This window comes from Sylvia atricapilla, chromosome 3 (assembly GCF_009819655.1).
Source record: "Sylvia atricapilla isolate bSylAtr1 chromosome 3, bSylAtr1.pri, whole genome shotgun sequence".
Lineage (NCBI taxonomy): Eukaryota > Metazoa > Chordata > Aves > Passeriformes > Sylviidae > Sylvia > Sylvia atricapilla.
This window is the reverse complement of record NC_089142.1, coordinates 23,595,988-23,617,525: the sequence shown is the minus strand read 5'-3', so window position 1 is coordinate 23,617,525 and position 21,538 is coordinate 23,595,988. Positions and strand designations below refer to the sequence as shown.

Below are 21,538 nucleotides of genomic sequence, written 5' to 3'. Positions count from 1 at the left end.
AGCATATGGCAACTATATGGAGAGAGGATTTTGAAATGAGAATATCCTGATGTCACAAGACTTGTGTCCAGAACAACCACACTATCAATACAGTCCTAAGCTCAGTTTAACCAGAAACTACAAAAAATAGGTAGCAACTAATATATCATGCAGCCAGAATTCATCGCTATGATGGGTATGAAATATGAACCATTCACATTAAACAAACAGTATAATTCTTATTGGATATCATAGTAAAGAATGATGTTGAGATTTTGACATCATGCAGAGCCAAATATAGCTTAGCAAGATATGCCCACATAGATTTCCTCAATAGATGCCACAGGAAAACTCATCACCCCTCAGTTCACAAAGTAACGGATCTCAGCTCCACTGAGAGCTGAATCAGCAAACAGAACCAGAATAACCTACCAATTATATAAAAAACTACTTAATTCTCCCATTGCACTCACACTTGCATCTTTTCCATAGTTTTGAGTCTCGCGGCTTGGACTTAACACCAAACTGCAAGGTTACATAGCACTTCCACAGAAGACCACACCATGTGAGTCCCTTACTTGCTGCCAGCTGGAAAGCCACTACAGACAGACAGTGCAAAACTGCCAGAACAGACAACAAACAGCAACTACCTACACTATGGGCTTGCACGACCAAGTCCTTGGTACACACATTCAATGGAAGCAAGAGGAGCAGCAAAAAAAGCCTGCCAGGCTTTGATCACAAATGGAGAGCAACTCACAGATAAACACAGCAGTGCAAGAAGCTCCTCTCCTACAAAAGCAATGGGGTCAGCCTGCATCAGAGAAAGGGGTGGACAGCAGGACGGTTCAAATGACACTCCTGAAGCTGGAAAGGATAGGAAAGCCACTCCAGCCCAATGCCTGGTATCCTAGCTCATAGTGACTTTCTTCTTATGCTCCAAGAGCTGAATGAAACAAGTTGCTGACAATCTGTCAATGGCTGTGAACGAGTGTATGACATTAGGAACAGAAAACCTGGCGTCCACAAGCACACCTGTTAAGAGGAAGTGTGTGCAGGATAGAAATTTCTTTCAGATAAGAATACAACAGTTAACACCTTCAGGGCATTTTAAGGAACGTGCAATGTCACGACAAAAATGTATCAGTGGAGTTTGGTGGATTTAATGTTTATCAAAGGCAAACAAAATCCTTTCTCTTGGAGGAGAGGGATACCAAAAAGGATTGCACTACCTCTGCAAGAACACAGCACACATGCATAGTATACATAATCCTGAATATCAGCATGCATTAAATTAACTACAGAAACTTTATGCATCGCCCCTCCTGTCTAGAAGAAGCTACAGAACAAGAAAAGCCATTAACATTTTAATGATAGGATAGCAGAGCCCCAAGCTTTAAGAATTTGGCCTCCAGGGGTTGTGCAAGGAGAAAAGGGGGGGTGGAATCGCTGAAGGAGATCTCTGGGGGATGAACAGCATGGGTAGCAACCTGCTATAACTCACAGAGATCTGAAACACAGGGCATGCCTTTAGAACAAAGAGAAGCTTTATGAAGTGCCAGTCGAGGCACCAGCAAAGGACTGCAGAATTTTTTCTGTCTTTGGAGACTGCATTTAATGAATCACAGGGTCTTTCGTGACTTACCTGAGAGAATGTCCAAGTCCTGTGGGAAAAAAAATAGCATACAGGCACTTCTGACTGTGCTTAGAGCAGAATCTCCCCCCCTCATCATGCAGAGCAAAGACTTGCACTGGAGCTCAATGCAAAGCAACTGAGCCCTACCCAAACTTTAGGGTCATCAAGCAAGAATGCTTCAGTGACCCAGTGTCTTCACAGAATTCACCTGTGCTATGAGAATCCAGGAAAAGATTTGGTCAACCTTGGGGAGTCTGAGGGAACCAGCAGTAGCTTCAGACACACAGCAGATGAGTATCTATCCCAGAAGATTCCTCAGGGAACACTCCTGAGTTTCAGACATGCATTGCCAGCAAGTCAAAAGCTCAGGCATCCACTGTTGAAATCCTACAAGTGTTTTCTTCAGCCTAAGAATGAGTACATGAGCTTTTTGAACAACTTGATACCAAGAGGCAGAGATAAACTGGATTGCCAAATAACGTTCAAAGTGTTCACCAGCACTATGCTGTTTTTTTAACACAGCTTCTCTGCCCTCTTATATTCCAGTCCTTGATTCATCCTTTCAACCTCAGCGCAAATACCAGCCTCAGCCAGACTAGAAAAGCACAGCAGGGATGCTTCCTAGGAAAATCTGCATGAACACATGGGCCTTGCAGGGAATGAGAAATAGCATCAACATGCAAATACTCCAGGAAAAGTTCAATAATATATGGCTGCTAGCCTTCTCAAATCCTTTTCCTTCTGCACCACAAAGGCTATCTTTACCCTCCCCAGCCTTCTCTCACGTACACAGGGAGAATCAAATTTACATCTGCTCAAGACTTTTGGCTTCATTTCTTTGAAGGATTTTTGTAGTTCTGGATTCACTCATTAACCAAGAAACTGCTTAAAGAATTGATTATTGTCACACATTTTTAACATATATACTAGCAGGTCTTGGGCATTTCAGAACACCTGAGAATTTAGGAGAAACACATTTCAGAGTCTCCCTATGGACCCTTCCCAAGCACCTACAAAGCAGGGCTACTTACATGGCACATAACACTGCATGGCACAGGTACACAGAGCTACCTCCAAAGATCAGGAGAGACTGATCCCTTCTCTAGATTCAACACTTAACGGCTGCTCCAAGCACAGCTGGCCACTGCAGCGTGGAGGAGCACCCAAGTCCACCCATTTGATACACCCACCATCTCAGATGGCTTCAAAGACCGTCTGCTTGCCGAAGGGTTATAAAGTAGGAGAAAGGAAGACATGTTACCATTTTATGACAGCAGAAATGAAAGTACTCTGTTTATTCAAAACCTTTTCCTCCTTCTGTGATGAGAGGTTAAAATAGAAAAAGCTGTTCCTCTGCAGAGAACATTAAATGAATTTATATCTGCATTTTTAAGCTCTTGAGGAAACAGAATGGCCAGCATTGAAGGCAATTAGTGCACCAAACCAGACAACTAGAAAAACAAAAAACACAGAACAATGATCTCTTATTTCCCAAGCTCAGATGTCACCATCACACTTTCCTATTCATGCAGCATACTGCATTTTGAAAAGCAGGGCTGTTTTTCTCTGCCTGAAAAGAACACGAAGAGCTCCTATTTTTTTTTATTCCTAAGTAGTTTTGGGCAGTTGGAAAAACAAAACCTTTTAGAGTGCAAACCACTGAACAGGACAAACCTGCAGCAGGTTTAGAACAAGACATAGTGGGAGGCAGGTTCAAAATACAAAGCTAATAAATTAAAATACTGTAAATCTCAAAAACCTTTCACGAGAATTCCCCCTCCAGCATCCCAGATGGTGTGTGTTTTGCCTTTTGATTTGGAGAACCATGAGACAATCATAAAATGGCCAAGCACTGGAAAGTAAGGCTAGTTATCTTCCGGCACGGCCCCCTGCACCACACTGTACAGTGCATTTTTAATTTGAAGAGTCAAGTATGCAGCAACTGTGACATAATTAAGCAGAGGAAAATGGTATCAGTCACCTTCTGCAATGAACCACAGAGAAAAGAAAGCAATGCAATAAAATGGGTAATTAACACTGAACCTTGGATATATGAAAGCAACTGCTCCCTGCCACCTGCATTAGTTCAACCCATCACTGGAAAAAATACTTCCTTGTGCAGTAACTTCTAATGACACACGCATCTACCCAGCCATAAACATTCACACCATCTGCTCTTGTTACAGTTGAGTTCTCAAGCCAACTTCCAAGTCAGGCTGACAAGAGTTCACATGGCTCTGATCCACCAGCTTTTTTCCAACTAGTTATTCATTTGCAAAGAGAATTACTAAGCCAACAGAGGGTTTCTTTTTGTATTAGGTCTGCCACTGACAGCACCCAACTCAGCCAAATTTAGTAGCCAAATACCACATCAACTAATGTATTTCTAAAATGTTTCAACTAAACTGTCTCTTCAGTCTCTGGGTTTTTTTCCAGTTTTCTTCTCTTAAAAAGTTTTCCAAATATGCATAAAATTATATGGTTCACAGAAATTTTTCAGCAATTGCCTGGAGACTCATCACGCTTCATCAGTTATATTATCAGATAAAGACAGAATTTAAAGCACCAAACAGATAAAGGAAATGTGCTATAGTAAGGTGAAGTACTAACAATATTTTTCAGTCACAAAGAATCAACGTGAAGTTAAACCATTAAAGAAAAAGGCTCCTCATTACCCTACTTATTTTCTTGAATATTCAATTACAACCCTCATTTATTTACGAGGTTACACAACCTTGGTCACTCCCACCCCTTCCATCACAGCTGAGAGAGCATTTCGTGCACATCCACTGCATGTAGGGAGGCAAAAATAGCTGACAGTTGCTCTAATTTGGTAACACAGATTCACTGTTTCTAGATCACTGGGTCATAAGGCTGCTTAAAGGTGACCCACCAGCCCCTGAATTTCTTGTAGAACAAGTAGGTTCACCAGGCCACAGAAAACAAAAATGTTTTCACTCCATCACAATGCAGGACAATACACAGAGCAATAACTGCAAGTAAGCAATAAACCCATGTTGTTTCCAAGAACACATTTTAGAAGACAGTTTCTCCCAGCATTCTTTCTGAATTTGTCTCTGCAGTTGACAGACAGACTGATTCTTCTTCCAAAAGTACAACTAGAAACACCAGCACTCTGCCTCTTGCTAATCCCAGGTAAAGAGCAGAGCAGAGATAAAGAACTGGACTTCTAACCCACAGGCAGTCCTTTTTTTAGGACAGAAAGCAACTTTATTTTTTTTTCAACTTCCTTTTTTTTCTTTTTTTTTTTTCTGTTTTTTTCCATCTCTAATTGCCAGGCAGTTCAGAGAGCTTGGGAAGTCAACATTGTGACAGATACATATATAAAACTACCACATAAAGTATTTTTTAAACTGGAAAAAAAAGCAAGCTCTCAAAAACAGCAAACTACAGTTAAACATTATTTTATTACTATGTTTCTACCACAAGCTTCCCTCTGCTCTTTCCCTCCTTCCCATCCACAACTAGAGGTAAACCCATTAATTAGGCAAAAAAAGAGTTCTGCATAACATAGGTAACAATTTCTGAGACAGAAAACCCCTACTAACGCAGTTTTCTAGACCAAGTCACAAGACAGTATAGAATCAAACAAATTAACTCTGGAGATTACCATTTCGAGACAAATCAAGTTCCACCAGCTGCATGAAATTCGCTATTTCTGGAGGGAGCCGTTGGATTTCATTATCACTAAGTCCAAGTTTCCGTAACTTCACAAGCTGGAAGAAAGGCTGAAAGAAAGAAGAGATTACATTTCAGGAAATATTCACGTAACTCACATATAGGCATGATAAATGAAGAGGAATAACTGGAATCGCTTTCAAAATGCGAGCTAATTAAAGCTATTGCATGGCATTAGTTATGCAGATCTCCTTCACACCTGTATCAGGACAAACATTTTGTTTTAATTTGCACATGCAAACAAACTATAACTTGTGTTTTAGCTAAAATGAAAATTTACGTTAAAAAAAAAAATCCGTAAATCTTGCTGTTAAAGATCATTGCAGATAGACACCACCAAAATCCAGAGTGCCAGCTTCAAGCCATTAATGCTACCAAGCAGAGTAATTAAAAGCATCCTAATTACACACCAGGGCTCATTAGGAAGTTAATGCAGAGGGACACTTCTAAAGAATAAGATCCAGAAAAATTGACTAAGAGGGGCTGACAAGGTCTTCTTCACTGGTGAACACTAAAACCAACTAGGTTACAGAAGCAGCCTCTCTCAGCAAGGCTTTCTTTCCAGCCTCAAACACCCTCTGTTCTATGGCCCAGTTTCAGAAGGACTAATGAAAGTTGGGCAGGATTTCAGGTCTTCTTTGCCTGAGGAAAAACCTAGTCCAGCCCTGTCCATAGTGAGAAGACAGGAACACAATGCACACGAGATGCTAACACTGCCTGACCCCAGCAATGGGCTCAGGGGGTCTGGCAGCCCCCAAGACAAAATAAAATCAAACGGGCCAAGCTGAAAGTCAGGTCAACCCCAGACACCAGGAGCAGTTGGAGAATGAAAGAGAAAAATGATCATTTAAAACCTACTGAGATGCAGGCATTCGTAAGAAAGTTGTGGAGCTCTTATGGCAGCTTTCCTTTCTTCCAGGCAGCCCTTTCAAGGAGAGTGACTCCAAGGGGTGAGGGTTTGTGCAGAATGAAATGACTTTACATACAAGTCATCTTGATCGAAACTGAACAGACTCCTCCAATTGAGTGAGTTTTGTGCCCCTGCATCCCCATGGTTTTGCCCACTTAGGGTGACTGGAAGATACTTTGGGATACCTGCTTACATTTGGGATCACCTACAATCCCTTCTAAAAAATCAGCACCTCTTTTTGAGTTTTTATTTAATTTAGATGATGGAGTCTGTGCTCTAAATGTCACTCAGATACAACTTAGATTGACACAAAAAGGGACAGTAAGGCATCTCACTAGGACACAAGACAAAAGCAGTTTCATGAATCTGCATTACAATACAGTTTTTCAATCTTACTTTGAGTGTCTTGTGGCCAAGATCATAAATCAGGTTTTTAAGTGCAGAGTTTTGCACTTCTACATCAATCTTTCAATATACACTGTGTCACAGAAAAATTAAACATGACTAACATGACTGAAACTAATGTGCTTTCCCTTAAAAACATGGGTTCCTTTTAGGGGACAAACTTTAAAAAGTAAAAGTTTTGTAAACTTTAAAAAGTTTACAAACACTTGACAGTAAAAGCTGTACCAGATCTGAATGTGGAATTTCAAAGGCATTTTTGAGTCAGAATGGCACTCCTCCACCCTCCCCCATAATAGAAGTGTTTTATAACAGAGTTGAAATTTTGAGAGGAAGGTAAAATCCTCTGTAATTCCATATTTCTAGCTCTCTAAAAACTTATATTCCAATTAAAATAGCCACAAATGCTTTTTAATCCTTCACTGTCCCCAAAAGATCCGTAACTGCATTTTCATATCATTACCATTCTTACCTTAAAACAAATGTAGCCCTTTCTCTAAATATTTATGAATAAAATAATAAACCAAGAATCCATCAGAAGCTTAGAAAAGCACTTAAAGACACTTTTGTGAAAACACAGCAGGAGCACGCTCCGCAGAAGAGATCCCAATCTGTCCTAACACTCCAAAATAAATATCTGCCAAAATGTGTTCCTCAAAGGAGTGTGTAGCTGTTAAACTATATGACAGCTATAAATATTGATGTTCTACTACAAATCTTCTCCTGAGCAACAGTTTTCCTGACAGATATTCAATGGCAAGTGAGCAAAGACAGAAGGAACATGGTTAAAAGACAGAATAGTCATCAAAAGCCTGTTAGAGCTGGATATCCCTAGGAAGGTTTGAGGGCCCTCACGTGTCAATGCAGTACATATCTATTAAATGTGCAGAGCAACAAGCAGTGTTACACAAGATTTAAAGACATTCCTGTTTCTTTAGCTGACTATTACTTAAGAGAAAAATTAACTGGAAGTTTTATTTTCCATCTGCATAACAATTTTTAAATGAATGACACCATTTCCTAGATAAAATCAAACTGCAGCTACATGAATGGCACTTCTTTGAACTTCATTTGTTTCTTTTTCTTGAAACTATAGGACTCAATCAACTCTTGCAGGTTTAGTGCATCCTACTCCCATTTCAGTAAGTGTTCTTCCTTTATCCAAGACACAACATTAGCGCTCTGAAGCACTGCTGGACAGACAAGCAACTCCTTTTGGCCATATATGCTCTACCTTTCAAACAGGCCACTCGGAACAAAGAGAATTTTTAAAAGCTTACTCAGTAGAGTTCAACATATGTAAACACATATATATGTGTGTGTGTGTGCATGTGTATGTACATATGTGTCTAAACATTAGCAATTTTTTAAATACATTCCAACAAGAAACACGTTGCTAATTGATGTATCTAACGAAGTCCTGCCTCTATCTGACAGGCTTTAACACAATCCACAGTGCAATGGAGTTGTTGGCCAGAGCAGCACATCCACCCAGCACGCTCTAATAGCTGGTTTTGATTGCAGACCCAACGCCTCTATGAGTATCTTGGCAACACTTGTAATGCTGCTTAGTTTAGCCAGCCTAATTAATAGTGCCTCAATGAGAAAAATAATGCCAGGAGCATAAGCACTGAAGTAGCCTACAACCTGATAGTAACAGTTCCTGACCCTCAACTGAAGCTTTTCCTGCTATGAAAGAATTTATAGAAATTCTATTATATGGATTTTCTAAGAACATACATCCCGAACAGATCCCTTCTCTCACTGAAAAACTAACCAAGTCTCTCTCACCTGGACACATATTTAAAACAAAAAACCTCATTCTGACAAAATTCGGTCGATGTAAGCCAATGGAAGAAAAAAAAGTAGGAGATAAGTGCATAACTCACTGAGAAGTATAAACAGTGTGATCCCATAGCCCTCATTTTTTATACCTTTTTTTTTTTAAGAATACTGCTACAACTGGCACTCAATTCTACGGGGGGAAAAAAAAAAGTAAAGAGAATTAAGCCAAACTACTAGGATATTTTCTTCCATACAAATGGCCAAGCCAACATAACTCCGTGTTTCTTTCAGCGGTTTTCTCATGAACCAAAAAGTATTCATGCCTGAGAATTTCCCCTGAATATTCAGCACCTTAGCTGATGAGAATAAAAAAAGCATAAATGGAAATAGATGAAAACAATAAACAGTTGAAGTAAAACACATAGGTGGGAACAAAGATGTATTTGCAGCTAATGCTATTTAAGGGGAGGAGCAACATTTCAGCAACATCTGAGCTGCTAGAGCCTTTGCAGTGCTAGAGACACATCACACTCCAAACCCATCTGGCACAGGTACATAACTAAATGTTTACGGTGTTAAGCAAAACACTTCCATAAAAAGGCTACTACTAGCAGCAAACAGAATTAAAATTAGAACCTTAATGAATCCACTGCCTAATTCTTACAATGGGCTAGCATAAGCAGTAGAAATTAGAACAAAACTAGAAGGAGAAAGAAAGCTGCAAATTAAATTGGTTCACAGTTACACGCACACCAGATAGGATGAGGGTTTGGTGGTTTTTCGCTTTTCTTTTTTTGTTGTGGTTTTTGCAGGCACTTGAGCTGCTGCTGACAAGATTAAGAATTTGTAAGCATTTGTTCTTATGTCAAATTTCCCTTAGAAGCCAATATGGATTTTCCACACATACATGCTGCCTCAGGTTTTAAGGCTTCTTCAGGCAGTTACATTATTTTATTAAAATTAATTAAGCTATAAGACAGAATATGTTATTAGGCTCTGTTTCTTAAGTACATCTGTATTTATTTTTCCCATTTTCCAGACTTACAAATGACCAACAAAAGGCTATCTGTGCTTTAGAACTAGGAAGTGGTACATATTAATTTAAACACTTTAACTCCTAAATGCATTCTTGTTTCAGATCTTACTTCAGGCCCCATAGTCTTCTCTTACATTGTAAACAAAAATCAATGGATACACCATTTCATCTGTTTACTTCCAATCACCAGGCACGTGTCCTCCTCTGGTCACTGGATAAGGGAAATTACAGTCAATCCTTCCCCACACTTTTTATACTACCTCAAAAAGATCTTTTTCTGAGGTCTTTCTGGAGGCAAGCACAAGTAGAAGAGGTAATTTTGGTAAAGTGAAGCAGTGAACAGGAGATAAGGCATCAAATCCCTGAAATAACCTTGCAACATAGCTGCTCCCCAACAAAGTCCCTAGTCCCTTGCTTTTGGCTCCTAGAAATTACCATTTTGACTGCATTGTTGCATGGCTTCAATGAGCAGAGGAAGCCCAACTCACTTTAGGTGAATTCACTGCTTGGTGGTCAGGATACCATGAGGAAAACAAGGATTAAATCCAGTAATGAAGCAGGACCACTGAATTCAAGCACTCTGCTTCCTCCGAACTGGTTTCATCACCAGCCTCTGCCACAAGCATATGTGCACATTTCCCATCTGCCTGAAGGGCAAAGATGAAGAGGGAAGGGTGAGCTTTTCCTCATTCCTCTCCCCACTTCTGTGTAACTCATGAACAGAATGGCCTTTCACAGGCTATGAATAGGGGTCACTCAGTGCTAAGGATTCCAAAAAGATCGGACACTCAGTGCCCTACACTCACCAACTGGTGGGATTCCAAAGGTCACTTCTTCTCCAGTCAGCCAGTGGACATCCCAGTCTGGAGCTCTCAGAAAGTTGTACTGCACCCTGCACTCCACTCAAGTCTCAACACATCCACCCTCAGTCGAAATCCACAACTAACTTTGTGCAAAAAACTCTCTCTAGGATGCAATCCTGTACATCACTGTCTTAAAATCCAACCCAGAGACTTCTGCCAGTAGCACGGATGGGAGCACTGAGAAAAACCAGCAAGAGCACAGAAAACAGACACCTTTTCCACAGAAGCACATCCAAACTAGCTGCACAATAAAATGCTGAGGAAGCTGGATCCTACTCTGGATTCATGAAGTGTGAAAAGAGATCTCAGCAGACTCCAGTAAGGCCTAGCATGGGCATTATCAGTTTGGCATCTCCCAGAAAGCCTGCTAGCAACATCAGGACCCCTCAAGTCACTCTGCTTTCGCCTGCAAGGAAGGACAGCTGGCAAGGGCAACAGGGTTTCACAAATAAGGATCCCACGTGATCCTTTGGGCACAACATACTTCAATTTTCAAATAAAATACTCCCTGAGATGCTGAAACAATTTCTGAGGACAGGGATGAACTCAGGGTGCAGCACAGCCAGGGTCATCATACAACTGATGACTGCATCAAAGCAGCAGCTGATGGATTCCCTCTGCTGCCATGAAGAGATGCAGCAGCAGCTGTGATGGACAGCAGCACACAGACCTCTGTGGCAAGCTGGCAAATGGTCAACTACTCCATGCAGCTGGGGTCTCTAACTCTGTCTTCACATCTGCCATGAGCAAAACCAGAACTGTTACATACATCTGGCATGATGACAGGTTGTTTCACACACCCAGCCATGTATGAAGAATATACTCAAGCTGGACTTAAATCTCACAACATTCTACTGTCAACTTTGTCATCACTAATATTAATGAAAGACATCATGGAGGTGGACATTCAAGCAGGAGTCCATTCAAAACATTAATAAAATTACCAGATTTCAGAACAAGAGAAAAATATTAATGAGAGATCACATTTCAGAGGCACATATCCTAAACAGAACCAGATGCTGCAACTGCTGTCTCTCCCTCCAGTGGGTACTTCAAATAAAAGGCCAACAGAAAGATCAGCCAGGCAAGAAGGGCTGTGGGGGAAGGCCTATACAAGACAAACAAAAATTATACCAATGCCTCCTTGAAGCTGGTATTCAGCATCAACCTGCTATGCTTCTGACACCCTATTTTCAAAGCATCTGCCATTTTCTGAACCATGACAAGGATAGGCTAATTGCAGGTCCTACTGTCAGTTGTCACCGTTCCTTTTAAAAAACAAATAGGGGACTATCCACTCTCAAAAACCAACACACTGCAGCAGTGAATCAAAATGCTGAGCCACCAAGAAGTGCATTGACCAGGTTGTCTCATACTGTTCCTGGCAGGCAAGGATTTACTTTCTCTTTTATGTCAATTAAGCAGAAGCCACAAAGGTTAAAGAGCACTCCATGCTAAAGCTAGAGCATAGTGGTGAAAGGGACTACCTCTTCCTTTCAAGAGAGACCAAAAAACATCTACTACAATGAAATATGGATTCATTGCAGTTAAATGCATTTGCCATTTGGAGGAAAAAACCCAACCAGAGCCCACATTAATCTCTCTAATGAATTTCTAGCATGCATTGTTCCAGTATACAAGACTGTTGGCAGGAGGTAATGTCTTTTTTTTAGACCAATTGATATAATTACAAAAATAACTCTATGTATAATCATAAAATTTATTTCAGAGGTACAGATGTATAATGTCTACCCACAAACCTTGTCTCACCTCTGTACATCACAAAGAGAAGGGAATGCTACCAGTTTACTACAAAAGTACAAAAAAAGTTAAAGGTATTGAAACATAACTACTGAATTACTTTCTTTCAACTCGGGTCAAAAATCCGTAGAGCTGAGCTGTTATTATGAAAACCTTCCATTAGAAAATATTTCAAAACTGCCACTAGAAAATATTTCAAACCAAGAAGACTTCAAAAATCTTCTGAACAATTGCAGGGACACTAACAGGGACACTCATGACTTTCCTTTGTTTAGAAAACAGCAGACAAAGTTCTTCCTCTGCTCCCATCAGACTGTGGTCTTTCATATTTGGGGTCAAAATGTAAAGTATTTCTTCAAGTCTGAAGCCATATAGAAAAATCTGCAAACTAGGAAGAGAAAACCTAGATATACTTATCTGGTAATAAACTTCTTTGCAGCCTTCAACACAGAGCTCTATGTTTAGAGGCATGTTAATATAAAGATCCAATTAATGTTGCTTCTCTACAAACCACATGGATTTTGATAATTCAAGCATATACTGCATGACAGTACTAACTGACTATACTCACAACAGTTACAAAAGGTAACATATTCTCAAGATACTGAAGTTGTAAAGTCGCTGGTATTCTTAGCAAGTATTTTAAATAGCATTTGTCATGCCGAAAAAATGCTTAAACTTCTATTGAAACTACTTTGACTGTGTGCTTACAGTCTGCTTCAGCCTCACCCAGTGGCTCAGTTCTCTCTCTGACACTAACTGTAAATACATGCTTGTTTAAATCACACAGTGGTATTTCTTTAAGGATTTACAGCAAGATGTGCAAAAACACCACAACACTCTCAATGTAAAAAGTAAAACAATTAAACATTTGAGGATGAATAAACCGTGAGAAACACAACAATTCGATCTGTATCATTAAAAATAGCCGAATTAAAGACAGGCAAAATCTCTGATATGCCCTCTACAGAATCATAAAACAGTTGAGGTTGGAAGGGGCTCTAGAAATCACCTAGTGCACCCCCTGCTCAAAGCATGGTTCACCTAGGACCATGTCCAGTCAGGTTTACAGCATCTTCACGAACTGCATAACCTCTCTGGACAATCTATGCCAGTGTTTGACCATCCTCACAGTAAAAAAGTATTTTCATATTTCAGACAATTCCCTGTGTTTCAGCCTTTGCCCACTGCCTCTTGTAATGTCACAGGGCACCCCAAGCAAGGTTTTATGCTGAAACACATATTTATATACAACCACGAGTCTTTTTCTTTTTAAGGCTGAACTATTCTGGCTCTTTTAGTCTTCTCTCCTGACAGATGCTCCAAGCCCTTAACAGTCTTTGTGGATCCTACAGTGTGTGTCCAGTATGTCCATGCCTCTTCTTTTGGGATCCCCAGCACCAGACAAAGCACCCAAAGTCTGTTTCCCCAGTGCTAGCCATAGGACAAGGATCACCTGCTGGCAATGCTTTGTGTTATATTATATCCAACAGGATACTGTTGGCTCTCTCTGTCGTGAAAGAGCACTGCTGGCTGATGGTCAACTTGTCCACCAGGTTACCCATGACCTTTTATTGGAAAACTATTTTCCAGATGGTTTGCCCTCAGCCTGTAGTGGAGAATTGGGTTGTTTCTCTCCAGATGCAGGTGTATTTTTCTTTACTGAACTTCATGAGATTCCTCTCTGTCCATTTCTCCAGCCTCTCCCTGTCCTGCTGAATGACAGCATAAACATCTTTATTACCAACCTCTTCCAAGCAGAACCCTAAATATAATGAAGGTTTTTTTTTCTCAAGATACTGTTTATTGTCCTGTTCCTTCCTCTCAGAACGCTGAACTCAATGGTCACTACAGCCAAGGTGACCAAGGTCACTACAGCTACTGCAACCCTGATCTTCACATCTCAACCTGTCTTTTCTTGTTTGTAAGTAGGAGGTCCAACAGATCCTTGAGCACCCGCATTAGGAAGCCATCAAAGTACTTCAGAAAACTTCTGGATTGCTTATGTCCTGCTGTGCTGTCCTTCCAGCTGTCATATTGTTCAAGACCCATGTGAGAGCCTGAGCCTGCAAACATGAGACTTCTTCCTGTTATCTGAAGAGGGCATTATCTACTTCTTCATCCTGGTCAAGCAGTCTACAGCAGACAGCCAAAACAATGTCATCCACTAATCCCAAGCTGCTCTTAGCTGGCCCATCCCAAAGCAAAACTTCACATATCCCTGCTGCTTTCTCATCCAAAGGGCAACTCCCCATCCTTGCCTTCCTGGCCTGTCCTTAAAGAGCCTGTGTTCATCCACTGCAGCACTCCATCATGTGAGAGATCCCACCACATCTCTTCAAACCCAAGGAGATCAATGCATTCAAAAAAAGAAAATGAAGTTCCTATATACGTACAACTTAAGCAGCCAAAACACAAATTTAAAGAGAGGTCTAGTACGATAATCATGCCTTTCCACAGATTACTGGCCACTGACCAAACAAGTGTCTTTCAGGCTTATGGTTGCATAATGATAGAAACAATGACAGAACACTGAAATTTAGCCCAGAACAGGTTTTGTCCTGAGACAAAGGTGTGGTATGGGAAGAACAGAGTGACTGTTTCTTAAGGAGCTTTCACATGATTTTGGTAAGATAACAGCACCCTGGATTTCAACACCATGCATAACACAGATACAGTGCTGAAAGCCAAACAGCAGCATCCCTAACAAAGAAACTGGGGCACAGGAAGAGGTCAGGGTTTAGCTAGGTCTCTTGGGAAAAGGGTCTTACATCTATTTAGTAACTCTACAGAGAAGCTTTAGTATTTAAGACCAAGAAGAAAAATTACAGATGGCAGATACGATTTGCAAGCTCGGAGATGCAAAATGATTCAGAGGTGCACTACATTAGGTTTACAAGCGCTACATAAAAATCATTCCCCAAAGAAAAAAAAAAAATGTTCCTCAGACTCTTAGGCTAAACTAAGTGCACAGGAAAAAAAATGGGTTTTTTAGGGGTTTTGGGGTTTTTTTATGGTTTTTGTGGTTTGTTTTGGGGTTTTGTGGTTTGTTTTGGGGAAGTTTTGTTTTTTGGGGGGTTTTTTTTGGCCACTGGAGTTTTTCCATAAACAACATCTGCTAGAAGTATCACAGGAAAGTGGTCTTTATTCTTTGAGTTAAAGAACTGAGCAGCAGCAAGACAAAACAGCAGCAAAACAAGAGTTATAAGCTATTTCCACCACCCACCAATCCCAAGAATGATGTGATTTAACACAAAGGCCAAAATATAATACTGCATTCAAGAGTTCCTAAGACTTTTTTTTTTTTTATCACTGGAAAAAGAAATATGCCGGGATTCAGTTTTGTACTGCAAATTTGAGTCACAGAGAAATAAAGCTGACAGGATGTATTTGCCCTTAAATTCTAACGTACGGGAGTAGAAAACAACATTTCATCAACTAAGGACTGATCTATAGAATTGAAAGCATTTTATTTTTATCTGATGCTTTTCATTAGAAAAGCTATTGAAACGCATCAGGCAGAATGTGTTATTTTCTTCTATCAAAGCAATTTGCCAGAAAGCCTACTCTCCAGTGAAGAATAGTTTTTGACATGCAGCAAATGAGATACTACACATTACAGCTTGAGTCGAAAAATTCTTCAAGTTTTCACTCCCAAGGAAAATAAAAATGCCACAGGTTTAGAAAAAAACACACAAACGACATTTTAAGTTGCTCTACGCACACTAGCAATCACTTATTATTTTTTTCCAATAAAATCAGATGCATAAAATAATCAGCAGAAGGCACTGGAGATCCAACACACGAGAGGGAATTATTTAAGCAAGTTAAGAGCCACACTTTACCACCAACTCTAGACAGCCCATCCTTTTCAGACCAAAGGGTGAAGCTCTTTAATTTGTCTTGTAAAACAGAAGTGGCAAGAAGCATGCTGACAGCTAGAAATTGCTGTTCTGTGGGAAAACAGCCACATGTGCTGAGAAAGGCTTCAGAGAGACTTCATTATTGTGGAAAACCACCGGCAGCTTAATAGTATACAGCTTGCTCCTCCAGCACATCCCACCAGGCTGGCTTATCCTGCAAGAAGAGCAAGAGCAGAGAAGGAACCTGGGAGGCAGCAGAAAGGAAGGGGAAAGAGCAGAGTACAAAGAAAAGAGATGTTTGCAAGGGCAGTCAAGAACCCAGCACAGAAGGGACAGGAGAGGAAGCAAAGCATCAGAAACAGACAGCAGACACAGTTCTTTAGGTTGGAGGAAATAAGCAAGATCCTGGAACACGAAGGACAGGGGAAGATGGGAAAGTATGAACATGCAGGGTGAGGAGTCTGAGACACCAGTGCTAAGGACAGAAAAAGGTCACTGTAAACATAAGCACAAGTTCTGCATCATATAACTGGGGAATGGAGCGAAGAAGGGACCCAGGGATCCAGCAGAGCAGATAAGGAAACTCTGACAAAGATTCATTTACTGACGTGGGAAACCAAACATGCAGCCGCAAAATTATATAAAAAACCTTTAAATTACTATACAAACAGCAATTACTATCTTGTATTCTTGAAATACTGACAGATACAGCTTGGTGAAAAATGGTATTTGTAAGGAAAAGGAGGTCAGAGAAACAGCTCCTTTTCTGGTCCACATATTAATGCCCAGACATGGGAAAGAGTAGAAATAATGGGACAATGACATCTACCTTTCTCTGCTTCTCCGACATTTCTTTTCAGGTGTTTTCCGGATGACCCCTTCCTACCCTCTCCTCTTAGAGAAAGGTGAAGAATTCTACCATACATTTTGGTCAGCTTACCAAAAAAAAAAAAAAAACACAAAAAAAAAACAACCAACCACCACCAAAACTACCAAAGTTTTATTAATTCCCTTGAAATTATTCAAGTATATTTCTTGTTTCTCCTGAGGATACTTCACAGGACTCTCATACAATTCAACAATAGTGCTGGGTCCTTCTGCTAGTCATTTCCCTCCAAGACGCTACAGCAATTCTCTAAATTGTCTTCTGTATTTTGAAAGGATTTTAAGGTGTGTTTTTTCTGCTGGGTTTTTTCATTAACACCCTAACATATGCCACGTTCTACTGGCTTATTCTAGAATAAGAGAGATTTTAAGTACACTGGGAAAGATTGCAAATTAAACAAAGCCTAGGACTACTTCTGTATCTCAAAATGGAGATTTTAGGGTGTATTAGAGTATATACTTTTTTTGGTGGATTGGATCAAACCAACTAAAGAACACCTTTTATTGATAGAAATGGGGGCAGAGAGAATCAGAGGGGAAAAGGGGGAAGTGTGTGCATCTGACACAAACTGCCTCATCAGCCTGAGAGAAATGCAGGTCATATATTTCATCATGCCCCTTGCTGATATTTATCTCCTTCAGAAAGCTTTACATCTAAAGGGATGAAAAAAAAAATGCAAGTGGATGGAAAGTGAATGTCTAGAAATAAAGCCATCATCACCGTCTGACTTGTAGCCACGGCAAAGCTGGTAAAAAACCTCACCAATATCAACTCGATTTCAGAGAAGCATTACAAGGCCTCCTGCCTGCTGTAATTGACTTTTCAGACCACAGCTGCCCACACTGGGAAAATGAGTCCAAGCTACCTGTGTGCATAAGCAAGAGCTGAGCAGCCAGAGTTGGGGTTTCCTCCTCCATCCATGGCAACTTCTGCTGCAAGTGACAGAGTTTACAGGGCAATTCTTCTTCACTGTACCAAGGTGAGGCTTTACAGCAGCAATTTCCTAAGGGGCATCACAACCATCTCAGCAACACAAACACCTTATCAGTATTAAGGGATTATATTATGGCATCAGCACAGCCCACAGATGATTCACCAGGAATTGGCACAGATCACTGTGAACTTCAGGTCCTCATCCAGCACTGAAAAACACCTAACTAACCGGCCACTGAGAGTTACACAATTCTCCTGACTTGTTTAGGCTTCAACTGAGCCCAAATCTAGCTTGATTTTGTATTACTGCCTTTGTGTACGCAGAGAAGAAACTTAACGGAGGTAAGGTCAGACTAATACAATCAATGACACTAAATTTTGGATGTAACGACCACTTTTATCTATGCTGACCTAACAGGTTGTTAATTACACACTGATGATTTCCCCCATTTTTTTCTCTACCAGAGGTATGGTATACCTAAGATTTTGCACCGATTTCCAATTCTGTATCTGTACTTTGCATTGACACTTCCCTTATAATTTAACAGGAATGAGCAATGTATGCTGTAGTCACCTTCTACTGAGAGATCTTCCATGATTCCCTTCAACCAGATTCCAAGAGAAGAACTTTTAGAACTACCTTCTGGTAGAAAAGTTGAACAGGGCTCTTCCGATCAGTTCCACCTTCAATAGATTACTTTCACATGCACTACTGCAGCTCTATTTTTGTGCCTCAAAATTCTGCAGAGTCAACATTCATACGAGGTGATGATGCTGTATTCCATTTATCAGGAATCATTAAGAAGGAACTGACAAGCAAAGTTCATATGTTCGTGCAGGAACCACCAATAAAAACACCTCCCTGCATTGCTGACAAGGCACAAAGTACTTAGGACAGGTATAAGTAAGTTTCTGTGGTTGCATTTCAACAGATTCCTCCTAGTCCAGCTAAAAACCCACAAACATATTCTTACAGTATATTTAGGCACTCCTGTAACATGATCCATCCACATTAAAAAAAAGACAAAAAAAGCCTTCTTTCTAACTTCAACTTTTGCTTGATTCCACCACAATGCCAAGGAGCCTGGGTTGGTTTGGGGAGTTTTTTAACCCCCTCCGCTATTCCTTACATGTATGGAATATAATGCATAGTCACATATAACTAATAGGAAGAACTGGTCTTTTTAAGCATCACAGGGGAAAAAAAAGTTATTTAATATATTAAGGTTCAAGAAATAGAAGAGAAGCAATGAAGAGTTGCACTCTACAGAAATTAACATCATATAACACCACGAACAGACGTCATCCTTTACATCTGTACACAGCAACCAGTTGGTGGTGGAGTTCTTATTTTTTTAAAAAAATCAGAGAGCCATGGGTTTCAATGGGATTTTAGTCACACGTGCACTAAATACCCCTGTAATATGATGTGCACAAGCCTGAAAGCCAACACTAAGAAGAAAGGTCTAGTACAAAGGGACTCCTGAGTTTGGTCTGTGCACAAAGCCAGCAAAAACTGCTGGAAGTAAAAATAGCACCCACATACAGGCTATGTAAACCAGTTTTGCTCTACTTCAGAAGCATAAAGAGTTCAGTCACAACAAGATGCAAACTTGCACCTAGGTTTTTCAAAAGAAAAAGCCAAATTTATCACGTCAGTTCAACTGAATATTTTTACTACTGTCTGAAGGAAAACCTAACCACCACGATTACTTTTACTATGTAGAGTTGAAAAAAAAAGAGTGTATGTGAGTGCACTGAATTTAAAAAAGGAAAAAGTAAGGCTGTTTAAGTCTGGGTATGAACAGAGCAACTTTGATTCAGGTACAAACAATGGTGCTTTTGAAAAAATTTCTGGCTAGTAGGTTCAGTTTCTTGGATTCCAAGTTAGTAAGAGCCCACACAGTTTTAACACGTAGCTTCCAGGTAACACTTCCCGTGTCAAACTCTACCAACCACAACTCACAAAGGCTTCCGAGTTGTCCAAAGTTTAAAGAACAAACACGGGGAAAAAAAAGCCCGTGGATCCTCAAGTCAGAAGTCGAGCATGCCTCCCACTCACTGCATCTGTGGAGCTGCAGTGCCTCGCAGGAATCACTCCGATGGAGCCCCTCTGGCAAAATCTGCAAGTGCCACCTGGAGAGGCACCTGAGGTACCACCTCAAGGTCTCAAAGCCATGCTGAACTTAATCCACCTTTTGACAACAATACCAAAATATATTGCATGCATAAAACTCTGACTACATGCTTCAAGGGGGAAACAAAACACTGACAACTGTGCGGGACTTAGAGTGAGACACAGAAAAGGCTTATTCGCCTATCATGTTTTGCACAACGAAGTTTCAAGGAGTAGAAGGCAGAAACGGGAACGCGGTTATCTGCTGGAGGGTTTTGGTTTTCCCATGTACGGAGCAGATAGTATCTACCGAAAGGGGAAAAAAGGGGAGGGCTAAATACCCTCCAAGGTCTCGTAATTCCGATGACGTGCCTGTTAATCACAATATACACACTCATGTCCTGCGACTCCGGCACCAACCCCCCTGCCCTCCAACAGGACCCGTCCTCCCGCAAGACGCGCATTTCCAGGTTTTGCTCGTGAACGCTCATTTGCCATCTAACTCCGGGGAAACGCTAACCTGAAACTCCGGCTCTTCCTTTAACTCCAAGGGCTGCTGCCACAGACCGGCGGCCCCAGGAGCCCCTCGCCGCCGCCTCGGTGCGGGCGCCGGACCGGGGAGCTCGGCGGGCACCTGCCGGGGCGGCGCAGCTGGCGCCCGCTCCCATTCCCGCTCACCTTGGGCAGCTCGCGGAGCTGGTTGGCGTCCAGCAGGAGCTCCTCCAGGCTGCGGCTGTAGCGGTAGATCTCCTCGGGCACGGCGGCCAGCGAGCAGTGCCGCTTGTCGATGGACTCCACATGGCGGTTGCACCGCCACAGGGGGATGCAGTGGAACATCGCCCCGCCGCCGGGGGCCGCGGGGCGGGCGCCGCCGCTCACCGCCGCCCCCTCCTCGCCGCCGGCCGCGGGAGCTGCTGCCCGCTCCGCCGCCGCGCAGCGCGGGTCCCGGCCAGCCGGCGGCCGCAAGCCGCATCCAGCGCGCCGCCGCCGCCGGCGGGAAGCAGCCCCGGGCGAGCGCGGCGGCCCCGGGAGAACAATGGGCGGGAGCCGGAGCGGGGCGGAACCGGGGGCGTCCCCCTAGTGCCTCTCGGAGGGCCGCTGCCCTCCCCGCAGGGGCATCGCGGGGCGCCGAGCGCAGCGCTGCCGGCCGCCGCCGCGCATTCCCGCGCCTGACCCGGAACACGGGCGGCCGCTCCCGCTCCCCCTCTCCTCCCCCGTCCCGGCTGACATCAGCGGGCCGGGCCCTGCCGCCCTGCCCCGCCCCGGGCCCGGACCCGGCCCGCCGCTCGCACACCCCCCGCGCCCGCCCCGGCGGCGCCTCGCTCCGGGCAGCCGGGGGCGGGCGGCCGCGCAACTTTCTGCCGAGGGGAAAAAAAAAAGCGGCGCCGGCACGGAGCTTCCCCCGGCTGGAAGGGTAAGGTGCTGCCCGGGCAGCGGGGCTCGCAGCGCAGCCCTCCGCCCGGGGGCTGGCGGGGCGCGGCTCCCTCAGCAGCGGCCGGGCGGCAGCCGCCTCGGGCTCTGCCATCGCCCCGCGCGGACTGCGGCCGCTGCTGTCGCAGCCGCGGTGCCCGCAGTCACCCGGAGAGCCGGGGAGCGACTTGGACCTCATTCTACCCACTCTGGGACACGCCGATCCCTACCTGAAGCGCCCGGGAACACCGAGCGGGAG

The 21,538-nt window shown here is 42.6% G+C and overlaps 1 protein-coding gene across 1 annotated transcript in view; it reads right to left on the bottom strand.

The window, feature by feature from the left end:
- Positions 1-20,781, bottom strand: part of LRRC1 (leucine rich repeat containing 1) — a 69,862-nt gene extending 49,081 nt beyond the window's left edge. The window contains exons 1-2 of the mRNA XM_066314943.1: positions 20,548-20,781; positions 5,247-5,364 (exon numbers count right to left, since the gene is read on the bottom strand). Coding sequence (XP_066171040.1) covers positions 5,247-5,364; positions 20,548-20,706 — 277 coding nt within the window. The 5' untranslated portion in view covers positions 20,707-20,781. The remainder of the gene's footprint in view (positions 1-5,246; positions 5,365-20,547) is intronic.
- Between the last annotated feature and the right edge of the window lie 757 nt (positions 20,782-21,538).